The 13,860-nt window shown below is 48.3% G+C and overlaps 2 protein-coding genes across 2 annotated transcripts; one reads left to right on the forward strand and one right to left on the reverse strand.

Annotated features, from left to right (window-relative positions):
* Positions 1-1,139: 1,139 nt before the first annotated feature.
* On the forward strand, positions 1,140-4,173 carry gpr182 (G protein-coupled receptor 182). The gene is made up of 2 exons (XM_062458760.1): positions 1,140-1,284; positions 2,059-4,173. The coding sequence occupies exon 2, from the start codon at positions 2,063-2,065 to the stop codon at positions 3,161-3,163; it is 1,101 nt and encodes a 366-aa protein (XP_062314744.1). The 5' UTR covers positions 1,140-1,284; positions 2,059-2,062; the 3' UTR covers positions 3,164-4,173.
* Positions 4,174-10,201: 6,028 nt separating this feature from the next.
* LOC134018646 (zinc finger and BTB domain-containing protein 39) lies at positions 10,202-13,767 on the reverse strand. The gene is made up of 3 exons (XM_062458759.1): positions 13,629-13,767; positions 11,460-13,088; positions 10,202-11,260 (listed from the first exon to the last, which is right to left on the reverse strand). The coding sequence occupies exons 2-3, from the start codon at positions 13,050-13,052 to the stop codon at positions 10,316-10,318; spliced, it is 2,538 nt and encodes an 845-aa protein (XP_062314743.1). The 5' UTR covers positions 13,053-13,088; positions 13,629-13,767; the 3' UTR covers positions 10,202-10,315.
* Positions 13,768-13,860: the final 93 nt, after the last annotated feature.

Consider the following 13,860-nt stretch of genomic DNA (forward strand, 5'->3'; position numbering starts at 1 on the left):
TTCGATGGTGTGTGTGTGTGTGATTCTGAGAAAGGGCATCAGCCTTTCCAGAAGCTGTAATTCTGCTGACAGTTTCCTTCCTGTAGCTTTAGGAAAAGAACGAAATGACCACTTAAACAAAGGGAAACAAGCAGGATGGATATGGTGTGTGTGTGTGTGGGGGGGGGGGAGGGGGGCTGACCAAAATGCTGACCATCCAGAGAGAGTTGGTACAGAACATCCCATGTATCTGCAGTTACATGGCCAACACAAATGTCCCTATTGTTGGTATAAGTGTGACCTCCAGGATGTTATGGTGATAAACTCTCCCAGAACAATGGCAAGATGGAGGAGGGTGACCCTGAGCAATAAATCTAAGCCTGGAGCTGGATGTTGTTACTTCCGTCAGTGGCTCCTGAAAGGTTTCCATGTTGAATTTGAATTCCCTTTTGTTGAGTCATCGAGTCGCGAAATGAAGACGACAGACAGATTGAACAGATTGAAGATCATCACCTCCAGGTGTCAGAAATGCCTGCTGAGCTGCAGCTGAACAGGTTTACATTTAGTCATTTAGCAGACGCTCTTATCCAGAGCGACTTACAGTAAGTACAGGGACATTACCCCCGAGGCAAGTAGGGTGAAGTGCCTTGCCCAAGGACACAACGTCATTTGGCACAGCCGGGAATCGAACCAGTAACCTTCAGATTACTAGCCCGACTCCCTAACCGCTCAGCCACCTGACTCCCCTCAGGTTTCCAGGTGGGTGATGAGGGGATCACTCACGAGGAGGGAGGGTTCGGTTCAAAGGCCTCTTCCTCTGTGAGGTCTGATGTACCACAGGCTTCCTCCCCCCCCACCCCCTCCTGCCATTCACCACTGCTCTTCACAGAAGGGGGCTTCCTGGCATTTTCCTTTTTTATGATCGCTAACGCAAATGTATGCTTGGATCAGTATCTGGGTGAATTAACATAAAACTGTCTTCATTGACTCCATTCCCTGTAATACCAGATAATCTCTCATGGTGTACTTACGACACAGTTAAACCAAACAATGACCCCCCCCCCCCCCTTTACGCTGTGAGGATGTCCTGTCAGCTCTGGCCCTGAGAGGATAGGGGAGGGACATGGGGGAGAGAAGGGGGAGGATTGGATGGTCTAATATTTCCTGTTGGCCACACTCAGATCATCTGGGGAAGCCGCTTTCTCCTTGTTGCTCCTGCAGGTTTCTGACATCTCTCCAGACAGAAGAACCTCTGGAGCTCTCAGCAGCATCATCATCCTCCATCACTAGACTCCACTCTGTAAGGTAGGCTGCTGCACAACTACATTGTTTCATCCTGTGCTTGATTAGAAAGCAAAGCTGTACTGTTTAGAAAGCAACACTGGGATCTGTGAAAGAGAAGTTCAGTATCACTGTTGAACTTCATTATTTAACCCTCGTGCTGCCTTCGGGTCACATGACCCAAAGGTTCATAACGAACCATTGTTGTGTTTACCCAATTTTACCCAATACAAAAACAAATAAAAATAATTTTCTTTTAACCATTCCAATGTGGGGGGTCTGAGACAGCCCGACAGTTAAAAGAAAATGCTTCACTTTGTTTTTGTATGAGGTAAATTTGTCGCAATACTACGGTGGGTCACAATGACTGATGGGTCAGAATGACCCGAAGATAACACAAGGGTTAAAGACTGAGGGTTAAACCTAACCCTTAACCAGCTAGCTTTCATAGACTTAGCTAAAGTGGCCTATGAGTGTCATTAGTGACACTCCTAAGTGTCAACAGTTGGGTTGTATCTACATAAAACAGGAATAACAATAGCACACATATGCTTTTTTATGCCAACATCCATAGTTACCTTTATTTACCATTCAGTTCCCCTTATTTCATTGTTTTATTTTATTCACACTCTAAATTCATTGCTGAGCTGTTGTACCAAACTTTCAGGCAGTTTCATTTTCAACATAGCACAACCTCCTTCACAGCTTATGTAAGGGAACGACATAATCAGATTAAATCACCTCTCATTGAAACTCTCTACAAATCCACATAACTTCCCTCTGCTCTCACCCCACCAGAACCATGAGTCACAGCCACCACAACAGCTCCTTCAACGGCACCCCCTGGTTCATCACCGAATGCAGCATCCACCTGGATGAGGACTATCGACGCATCACCCTGTTCCTCCTCTACCTGGTCATCTTCCTGGTCGGCCTGGTAGAGAATGCCCTGGTGGTCTGGGTCAACTGGCACCGGCGGCACTCTGCCAGCGGCGTCCTGTTCTGCGTCATGAACGTTAGCATGTCGGACCTGCTGGTGGTGCTCGTCCTGCCCTTCTTCATGCTGGAGGTGAGCTTGAACGACGTGTGGCTTTGGGGACGTTTCCTCTGCGTCGTCACCAACCTCATTTATGTGGTCAACTTCTACAGCAGCTCCATCTTCCTGGCCTTCATGACCCTGGAGCGCTACCTGGCCCTGGCCAGGCCCTCCTCGCCCGCCTGCTTCCCCGTGGGGGCGCGGAGGCGCTGGCTGCTGTGCGGAGGCCTGTGGCTCCTGTCCCTCGGCATGGGCCTGCTGGAGACGGCCCACGTGGACCTGCTGGAGTGGGACGAGCCGGGCTGCTACATGATGCCTGAGTACAGCTTCATGGAGTGGTTCATCTCCATCTCCTTCCTCGGGCTCATCTTCCAGTTCCTGGGGCCCACCGTGGTCATCGTCACCTGCAACCTGCTGATCGCGCGGGCGGTGCGCCGCGCCCCGGACGTGCAGGGCCGCCGCGAGGTGTGGCTGGTGCACGTGTACTCGCTGGTGTTCGTCATGTGCTGGCTGCCGTACCACGTGGTCACCTTCCTGATGATGCTCGACGACATGGAGCCGCTGCTGCTGAGCTGCAACGCCGTGGAGGTGCTCTACTTCTCCTTCAGCGTGGTGCAGTGCCTGTCGCTCTTCCACTGCGTGGCCAACCCCATCCTCTACAACTTCCTGAGCAAGAGCTTCCGCACCAACCTCATCAACCACGTGGTGCAGTACATCCCCAGGGAGGACCTTGGCGGAGGGGCCGAGGCCGGCGCAGGAGGGACCGGGGCCGGGAAAGTGCCCAAGCTCAGCAACATGAGCACCAGTGACTCAAATGTAGTTTCGCTGACAGACAAACAGACACAGGAAGTGCAAACACAGCAGTGAGACTCTTCAACAGAGGAGGAACCAGTCCTCGGGGCTGTTGCTGATTGAAGCAGGGGCTGTGTGTAGGGCTCAGCCAGGCGGTGAACCTTCCAAGACACCTCAGACTCCTGGTAGTCCCTCTTAATGTCTCTGTTGATTGCTTTGGTCTGACAGCTAACGCATGTACAGACACTCCTCTTATTATAACCTCATTTAACAAATCGACACTGTAAAAAGAGAGGGAAAGGAAAGGGTTTCTGGTCTTTTTTGAACTGCCCCAGGAATATCTAGGCCTAGCAGCTTTTACATTTACATTTAGTCATTTAGCAGACGCTCTTTCCAGAGCGACTTACAGTAAGTACGGGGACATTCTCCCCGAGGCAAGTAGGGTGAAGTGCCTTGCCCAAGGACACAACATAATTTGACACAGCCGGGAATCGATCCGGCAACCTTCTGATTGCTAGCCAAAGTCCCTAACCACTCAGCCATCTGACCCCCAAGCTCCTGTTGGATAACATTATGGTCGACTCCTACCAGAGAGAGAAGGAATGTGTGTAAAATATATGTTATAACAATTTTCCAAATAGTGTTCTCTCTTCATCGTTATCATTCTCTTGAGTGTGTGTGTGTCTGTGTGTTTGTTTGTGCTGCTGACATACTGAAAAGTGACAGCAATACCTCTCAACCCTGTTAAACAGTCCAACAAATTTTGCACCATTGCTATGTCTTGATAAATACACATTATTTGAATGGCATTCAAATGTACAAGGAAGGATCACTGTCTCACTAACCCACCACAGTATGTCCGGCCTTTTGTCAAGTCCAACCTGTGCGACTAAACGGATACATTTGTGTTTTGCCCTGGTGCCAGATCACATCCGAGCTCAACAGCACGGTGTAAGGTCAGGACACTGAGGACAGGGTTAGTTTCAGCCTTTCCAGAAGCAGTAATTCTGCTGACAGTTTCCTTCCTGTAGCTTTAGGAAAAGAACGGATTGACAGCAGTTAAACAAAGGGAAAGAAGCAGGATGGATATGGTGGTGGTGGTGGTGGTGGTGGGGGGGGGGGGGGGGGGCGGCAGAGAGAGGCAAACAGATCTTCAAAATGCTGACCATCCAGAGAGCCAGAGAGAGTTGGTACAGAACATCCCATGTATCTGCAGTTACATGGCCAACACAAATGTCCCTATTGTCGGTATAAGTGTGACCTCCAGGATGTTATGGTGATAAACTCTCCCAGAACAATGGCAAGATGGAGGAGGGTGACCTTGTTATTTTGATCCATGACGTTCTTGAGAGTCGTTAACCTCAAACTCCTGCTCCCTCTATCAGTCTGGATCCTAGACCATCACCGAGCAGAAAGATTGAACCAGCCACCACATTGGAATGGTCTCTGTTAGATCATCACCTCGAGGTGTCAGAAATGCTTGCTGAGCTGCAGCTGAACAGGTTTCCAGGTGGGTGATGAGGGGATCACTCACGAGGAGGGAGGGTTCGGTTCAAAGGCCTCTTCCTCTGTGAGGTCTGATGTACCACAGGCTTCCTCCCCCCCCACCCCCTCCTGCCATTCACCACTGCTCTTCACAGAAGGGGGCTTCCTGGCATTGCATACAAGGGACAAGGAGAGGGAATCATCTGTTCTCTTTATTGGGTGTGCTTTGCCTTCGGCAAGGGCAAAACCTTTGTTCTCTCACATATATATTATTATTGTGAGAATGCTGTTAAGCATTCTCACTATTGTTTTCCTGTTTCTCTTTATTATTATATCAACTTCTTAGTTCTTCCGCCGTTTTTTGGCCTTTAACTAGTTCTGCATACTTTCACCGATTCCTACAATTTTTGTATCAAAACGTTCAGCTCAGGAGATGTTGGCTATGACTTTTGGTATTTCTCACTTTTATACTTTTTAAGACATTAAGGATTTTGTGCAAATAGTTCTCCCATTAAAAGTAATGGTAAATCCTTTCAAATCATTAAAAAGCTTCCTCCTCTTTCAAACGTAACTACTTCAGCATACTTTCAGCTAGAGACACCATTCAACCTTTAAAATGTTCACAAGACATTCAGCTATTTCCAAATGATTCAGCTTTTTCAAATATTCAGCCAATTTTGAATTATGACAGTTTGGAATACATTAAAATGTTTGCTCCTTCTTGATTTTTATGAATGAGCAGCAAGCAGAGTGGCACACTGCTGGCTGCTCTTTTTCTGATATTCAACTAATTTGTCAAACAAATTCCTCTAACGTTCATATAGTTTAACTTACAGAAACAAGTTATACCTTAAAATGTAGGAAAAATTGTCCTCTTTCAGCCAATGTAACTACTAAAGAGCTCACATTTACAGATTTTCAGCTATGAGCCTTGAAGCGAGAGCAGCCTTTCAAATTCTCTCACTAACTCCAATGGAGAGGTGAGTAAAATCAGTCAGAGAAAGCAAGAAGGAACACGTTTTTGAAACTGCAGGTAGAGTCGTAATTCTGACTGCACAGACATATAAAGAATATCTCTGGTTTCGGCAGAGTCTTGGGTCTCGGAAAATATCCTTATATTTTGGATTGGACGTACAGTTTTGCGTCTAGGTTATCTTGTTTGAGGTGTGGATTCTAGCTACATTTCTCTTATTCTCTGCCCTCAGCGCGTTAGCAATCATAGCTGCACCATCACCGTAACGACAGACACGCACCACTCAGTCTCTCACACAGGTGATTGGTACGTTTACTTGACCATGAGAAACACGATTACTAGCAATTGTCGGTTTATGCCAATAATACGATTACTCCGTTTACATGTGTAATTAGTTATGCGATTACTCAATAAACACGTCTACATGATTCTTTTTTATTAATCGTTGTATGCTCCATGGACAAAACTTGCACCATCATCCTTCTGCAACAAAGTGTCGCCGTGTCTTCCTGTATCGGCCCTACTGCTGTATGTTTCATTCCATCAACACATTGAATCCAACTAAGAAAGCCGAGTAAACGCATAGGCTACATCTGCTACTGCTAATACTATCCCAACTATAATTTAATCTGTTAAAACGATAATATTCTTGTTACGACTAGCTAGCCTACTTCTTCTTCTGTTTAACAGTTCAGCTTTCAGCTTCTCCCACATTGTAGGCTATTTTAGCTCTTAGCTTTGTTAAGATGATGCAGTTCAGCTTCCCACACTGCCTCTTTTGTGTGACTCACACATTTTTTTAAATTCATTTCAGCTTGCGGGTATTTTCTCATTTCTCACTTTTATACTTTTTAAAATATTAAGGTTTTTGTGCAAATTATTCTCCCTTTAAAAGTAATGGTAAATCCTTTCAAATCATTGTTGGAATGCTGCTCCAGCCCCTTTCAAAAATACCTTTCGGTTGCTTTGAAGCTTCAGCTTATAACTTTCTACTAAATTTTCACTATTTTCAGCTTTTTTAGCATGGTCAGCTATCCCCATTCAGGTTTTCAGCATTCTCACTGCTGTTTAGCAGGAACAGCCTTTTCTAGTTATTATTTCTTTTTGCCCCCCTAAAACTCAGTCAATATTTGGCCTACATAGACAACATAGGTGTCAAAAGTTTCGTCTTGGTAGCGATTGAGTTGCTTCTATTGGAATTTACGTTCCGTTGCATGGTTTAGGCTGAAGTTAAGTTTTTGTGGCGAAAAGTGAAGCTAACGGTGGCTAATTTGCTAGCCACAGTCACTGACGTTACTAACGTCACTACGTCACTAACGTCACGAAAACACGCGTGACTACCTTTGGCAGAACATTCATTTCGCATCTGTTAACTTGGGGGATAGCTAGGCTAACTATAGCTTTACTGCAAGGCAGCTGCAGAAACGCCACAAGCAAAGAGGCCAGGGTGATAACTATTTACTCATTTTACTTTGTGATATGACACACAATTGTGATGTGTAATGTACAATATAAGCTGATATTATTAAGGAAGTACATCTACTTTCGGAAACAGTACAGTAGTCTACTATTTCACTGAAGTATTAGCATCATGACATTAGCCTGTGTTGCCCGGGCAACACATACTACAGTGGTCTATGATGTATCTGTTTTCAATCGTTAAAATAAACATTCCTCACATATACATTTTCGTTGTAGGATTTATTCTGACATTAGTAAACGATTTGTTGGTGAAATTACCATTACCTGTGGTTTCAAACCAGTGTAGCTCACTGCAACGCTGTAGCTTACGCGAGACACTACAAAAACATCTACAGTGCACAGCTGTTTACTGTAGGAAGTCAAACGGCGACAGAACATGTTTGGCACTCCCCTTACTTAAATCAAAAGTCTATCTAACTACTAATCTGAACTTCATTGCCACAGCCTAAACTTTGTCAATCTGTTCATGAAAATAATTTCAGCCTAAACCGTACAACGGAACGTTAAATCCAATTCAACCAACGCAATCGCTACCAAGACGAACACAGCAGTAGTCTAGTACTGTACTGTATAGTAGTAGTACAATTTACCGGGGCAGCTTCTCCACACAGGGCTATATCGCATTTTGCGTTGTTACTGACAATGATCGCTACCAGTGAGCTTTTTATGAATGAGCGATTTTCCACTAAATAAATGTCAAGCTTATTTACGTTTTGGGGGGCATATTTTCAGTTAGCAGATGGTACTGTTTGAATCGCGATTCCATCTTCTACTGCCGGGTAACGTCGTAGAATAATCTTCAAAGGGGGTTCTTTATTAATGAATGAATGCAATGAGTACGCTAAATGCCTGAAAATATCATGAGAAGGGAAAAACTTAAAATGACGTTTAAGTCATAGAGATTAGGTCAATTTTTACACCGGTCTGCCAAATGTATTCGTTTTGATTCAACGATGAGGCTGCCTCTTGCAGGGGAAATGAGAAGACATCTATTTCATTCTACACTTCACTCGTATTTTCAGTTGTAAATGAGCAGCAAAAAAAAAAAAAGCTTTTAAATCTATGTAATCTTTATAAATAATAAGTATGCATTTTTATATAAAATATACAGAAATATCAGTTGTAAAAATGTCATTCAAAAACGGACCCCTGTGCAACCGACGAAAGCAAGCACACCCTACAATTTCCCCAGAAATTGTACCCTCTCTAGTTCTATCTACACTCAGATCATCTGGAGCAACAGTACTGGTAGATTCTCATCATCATCATCATCATCATCCTCCATCACCAGACTCCACACAGTGAGCTAGGCGGCTGTACAACGACATTGTTCGATCCTGGGCTTGAAAAACAGGAGATTCTTTACACTACTGCTTTTGTTATTCAACACATATATCAACCACTTACAAATATCCTAATAATCATCTGTCTAATGCGTACCAATCACACAGCCATATGACCTTTAACATATTCCGATGATTCCGTTTCGACCAAGCACGTCCTCCTCCACAGCTTGTGTCCAATTCAATTCTCCAATTCATACAACACCCCTCTGCTCTTAACACAGTCATGCCCACCATGACTCCACCTTCAATGTCACCCGGCTTCCTTTAAGGCTCCATCCAAGGAGATGAGTTAGAAAAGCATCATTCCTAGAGTGAGAAGGAATGTGTGTAAACAAATGTGTTGTACACATACAGCTAATGTGTGTAAGTACAGTGTTAAATCAGCAAAAAAAACTAATCTGAAATCCCATTAAACAATGTGCATTTTTGATTATACAAAGAAATCTGTCTATTTAACTGCTTCTGAACATGTATTTCATTTTTTTCTGGTTTATATTACTGTACAAAATCGAATTAAAAAATCGAATTAAAAAACAAAAAAGTTTGTTTTAAAGTCCTAAATTGCGAGGAATGTTCTAGTGTTATGACGATGTTGATAAGCTGATGGACAAAAGGAAAGAGCTTATTTTTCAATCAGCAGATGATACAATAGCAGGAAGCTGCCCACCTAGAAATGGGTTAGAGGTGAAAGATCATAGTCTGAACCCTGACATATGGTCTGTGCATGATTATATTTATATATCATTAAAATGGATTTAGAAGGCATCACAGTAGATGAAACTCAAAAAAGAACCAGGTCCAAAACATGACATCAGCCTATTTGTATTAGTCCCCATTTTATTTGATACGTGACTAAAAACAAGATAAAAAGGCCAACGTGTAATAGTTCTCACTAAAAAAAGTACATAAAATAAAAAACAGCATAAATAGAATAAATATCTGTATTGTCATCCGACGTATGAGGTAAGACATCAAATAGAAGATCACAAAAACGTGAATTTGAAAATGAGCACTTCAGAATCACAACTCTACGATTAACATCATCAAGTGTTATAAAAAAGATTGCAAGTGTGTTATGATATTTGAACAGTCTGAGAGTGAGAACATGGCACGTACCATCTGAAACCATTCACCTCTATGGCTTCATTACAAACACACACAGTACAAACATTTTCTCAACTACTTTGATGACTGGGGACATTATAAACAGTATGACCATAATTACTAGTGAACTATACCATTTCCAGGAAGACATACCTAGGGTGATCGCTACTGAAACAGATCAATTAAGGCCTCGTCTTCAGTACCAAAGCCTACTACTCTGAGAGCCTGTACACACAAAAGAAGAATCGTTATTTACATAAAGATACAAAGCTTTTACAGGACCAGAGAAATAACAGTGACGTTCTGAGGGGGGGGATAGGACACCTCATGTCGACTCCGACTCGCTCTGTGGAGGTTCCTCGAAATGGTTCTTTTAGAAACAATTCCACAACGAACTTTCCTCAAAAGAAATAGGCACTGCAACCCTGTCGCCCCCACCCTCCGTTTATAGACACTGTAAGTAGAACAATGGATAGACTGCCACCAAGTGGCACAGCTATTCTCAAAGTACATGGTGTTTTACTGTTCCCCTTCTGCTATGCTGGAGCAGGAATGTGTTTCTATTAAAAAGGCAATTTCAAAAATACAAAATAAAAAGACATTCTAAAAGTGTAGGTGTATAAATATGGTCCACAACTAGACACTGATAAAGAGAGAGTGAGACAGAGGTGGGGTGGGGAAAGAGAGGGAGCGAGAAAAAGAAAGAAGACAGACAGGCAGACAGACAGAAAGGCAGGTAGACACAGACAGGCAGGTAGACAGACAGACAGGCAAGTAGACAGACAGGCAGACAGTCGGGCAGCCGTGGCACACAGCAGAGGAAACCGTAGTAGCCGATCAAGCGTCCAGCGTGGGCAGGGCTTCTTTGGAGTGGTCGTTGTACATGAACGTCTGCTCGATGTTGAAGTCCGGCGGCAGGTGGTCCTTGTGGGCCTCCATGTGCGAGGACACCAGCTTGAGGGTGGAGAAGTACAGGCCGCACTCGGTGCAGCGGTACATCAGGGCCCCCGCGTGCGTCTTCAGGTGGCAGATCATGGTGGAGCGGCCCCGGAAGAAGCGCAGGCACACCTTGCACTGGTACGGCTTCTCCCCCGTGTGGATGCGGAGGTGGTAGGTGAACTCCCCCGAGTGGGCAAAGCGCTTGCCGCAGAAACGACAGCGGTACCACTTCCCCCGGGGCAACCCGCCCGCCCCGTCCAGCCCCGAGCTCCCGTTGCTCAGCGGCCCCGAAGGGAAGCTGCCCCCGCCGCCCTGGAGCAGCTTGTCCGACAGGTTGAAGCCCATCCCCAGGCCGAAACCCAGGCTGCTCAGCTTCCCCAGGCTCCCAGCCGCCTCCAGGGGGGAGGAGGAGGAGGCGCAGGAGGGCGGGGGGTAGTCCAGGGCGTGGTCGGCTTTGCGCTTGCCCGGCCAGCCCTGCCCTCCCAGGGACTCGCTGGTGTGCAAGCTCAGGTGGTAGTGGAAGGCCGAGGAGGAGCGGAAGGTCTGGGGACACAGGAAGCAGCGCAGCTCCTCCTCCCCCTCGCTCCCCGCAGCCTTCAGCCTCCTGCTGGGCTCCCGGTCGCCGCCGCCCGCCGCCTCCTCCTCGGCATGCAGGGCCATGTGCCTGTCCAGCAGGGGGAGCTCCAGGAAGCTGCAGGTGCAGTGGAGGCAGGAGTAGACGGGCAGGGCCAGGTGGTTGAGGGCGTGCCACAGCAGGGAGCACAGGGAGGGCAGGCGCTGCTGGCACACCCCACAGGTCAGGGACTGAGAGCAGACGTGGCTCACGAGGTGGTCTCTGACGACCTGGGAGAGGAGACAGAGACGAGGGGTTGTACGATTAACAACGCCAAACCAGTTTCAGGGATATCGAGGTCACACTTAAGATTTCCGAGATGAAGGGTTATCATATAAACAACAATAAAAAGGTTTTTATGGGTATATCCAAGGTAGATTTCTGTTGGAAACAAGATTCAACATTGAAGTCTCTCTGCAGAGTTCTGACCTGGAAGTCCTTGGTGATGGTTTTGGTGCAGATGACACACTGCACCTCCGGGCCCTGCCCCTGGGTGGTGCTGGAGGGCAGGGGGTGGGTGTAGCTGGCCGCAGCCTGCCGCCGGTGGCGCAGCAGCTTGGCCTGGCTGCAGAACTGCAGCCGGCACATGTCGCAGGAGAACAGCAGCACGCCCACGTGGGAGAGAGCGTGGGTGACGGCAGCGCCACGGTCCGGGAACTGGGCGCCGCACACGCCGCAGGCGCCCGTCTCCGTGATGTGGTGGGACTCGGCGTGGGAGCGGAGCGTGGCCGAGTCGGCCCGCAGCACCGCGCCGCACGTCTTGCACGCCGCCGTGGTTACGGAGCCCTGGCTGCCGGCGGCCGGCCCCCCTCCCGCCCCCCCGTTCTCCACACACACCAGGTCGTCCTCGTCCTCGTCCTCGTCCTCCTCCTCCTCCATGTAGTTCTCGTCGTCGCTCAGCTCGATGATCTCCCCGTCCAGGTGCCTCCACCGCTCCGCCACGTCGCTCCCGTCCCCCTGTCCCGCCCCCCTCTCCTCCTCTTCCTGGTCCTCCACTTCCCCCCCGAAGATGAGGCCTCCGTCGTTTCCCACCGCCACCCCGCCCTCCACCGCCCCCACCTGCAGGCTGTCCAGGGGGTCCCCGGAGGCGGAGGAGGGGTCGGGGTCGCCGGCCTCTGCCCCCAGGGGGGCTGACGAGTCGGGGAAGGCACAGGGCTCAGAGACGCCCAGGGGCAGAGATCCAGCTCTGCTCCCACTGACTGTATGTCCCTCCCCATCCTCACAGGCTGCCCCCTCCTCAGTCTTCAGCGGCAGGGCGGGACCTTTGGGAGCCCCCTCAGTCTGGTGGTTGTGGCTGGCTAGTCCAACCTGGTCCCCAGCGAGATGACCGACCCCGTCGGCCATCTGCCCATAGCCCAGGTGAGAATGCATGTCCTCAGCCTTGAGGGCCACTGGCAGGGGAGTGCTGTGACCACGGCTGGCCCTGCTCCCCCTGCCCTGGGCCAGAGGGGAGGGCGCGGCAGGAGTGGGGGCCCCCGACGGTCCCACGGACGAGGACAAGGAGGAGCAGGAGGCGGCAGACGAGGAGCACACAGAGCCCGACGCCACCACGGCCCCCGCCGCGTCAGGCTCCACGTCCCCCTGACGCTCCGCCGCGCATTCTGCCGAGGCCGAGCCCTGCAGGTCGGGGAAGGTGTTGTGGCACGCCCTCACCAGCTCCCTCACCCCCAGCCTCACGGCCAGCTCGTACAGCACGCCCACGTCTATCAGGTCCGTCAGGATCTCCCCCGTGTAGATGAACGTCAGCACCTTCTCCAAGTTGGTCGGCGACACAAAGTCCAGGGAGTAGGAGGAGTCAGCGGAGGCGGGGCCTGTGCCGGGGCCTCCTGAGGCTCCCATCTGGCCGCGGGAGAACAGGCTGCGGAAGTGCGCCCCGCCACAGGCCAGCACGGCACGGTGAGCGGCGAACGAGCGCCCGCCCACCTGTAGGAGCACGTCGCAGTACAGACGGGCCTGGCGACAGCGGTTGAGCTCCGAGAGGAGACCGGCGGCGTGGCCGGGAGCCTGCAGCCGGATCCTCATCTCTGGCACGGTAGTGACATGCGGCCCAGGGGCCAACTAGGAGAGGCAACCAGGGAAGAACATCAGCAAATATATATATTAGCAACAGTTAGTCTGTAAAGTAAGGCAACAGCCAATTAGTGGACTTCTATATGCTTGTCACGTCAGCTGAAATTCTTTGCAGAAAAGCAAGCTCATTCGCGGATTGTGAAACCCACCAATTCAGTTTGATAATAGTTTATCAGTAGTAGTAGTAGAGGTTCCACTACGATTTTACTGACAAGCTTAAAGCCAAGTTAGTAGACGCTGCAAAATAGGGAGCAAGATAAGGACATTGCAAAGCTGTGGTGTGGAAAATCATTAGGGGTTTGCTAAACATGGTTAAACGTTTACAAAACGTTGATTAGTTCGTCATGAAAAGTATCGTTGGTGTTCTTAAATCTGAGAGCATTCGACACCTAACTACACTTGATCAGGTGGCTAGCTAGACACTTTGATATGTCCGGTCGCTAAGTCTTCACGGAAAATGTTGTTTATACTGGACAACTCTTGTTGCATAAGTATGTCTAGTATAACGTTTCCATATTGATTACTTACCCATGCAATTATAAATATTCGATCATTTGCGAAACAACGGGTCCGTTCCGCCTACTATGCCTGTCGTGGTCGCAGACTTCTGACGTCTGTCAAAGGAATGTAAGGCAGGTATCTGGCATACCGCCCCCAAGGGTCTGGAAGACTATTCTGCGTCCGTTGCATATGCATGTCCAGGACTAGTTGTGTTTAGATATTAGAACATGCTTTCAGTCAGGTACAAACAAAACGGCCG

Source organism: Osmerus eperlanus, chromosome 4, assembly GCF_963692335.1.
Source record: "Osmerus eperlanus chromosome 4, fOsmEpe2.1, whole genome shotgun sequence".
Classification (NCBI taxonomy): domain Eukaryota; kingdom Metazoa; phylum Chordata; class Actinopteri; order Osmeriformes; family Osmeridae; genus Osmerus; species Osmerus eperlanus.

Excerpts from the sequence above, each read along its gene's own strand:
- gpr182 (XM_062458760.1), top strand. The coding sequence starts at position 2,063 with ATGAGTCACAGCCACCACAACAGCTCCTTCAACGGCACCCCCTGGTTC.
- LOC134018646 (XM_062458759.1), bottom strand. The coding sequence starts at position 13,052 with ATGAGGATCCGGCTGCAGGCTCCCGGCCACGCCGCCGGTCTCCTCTCG. Across the intron at positions 11,261-11,459 it reads CCATCACCAAGGACTTCCAG|GTCGTCAGAGACCACCTCGT; the intron begins GTCAGAACTCTG and ends CTCCTCTCCCAG.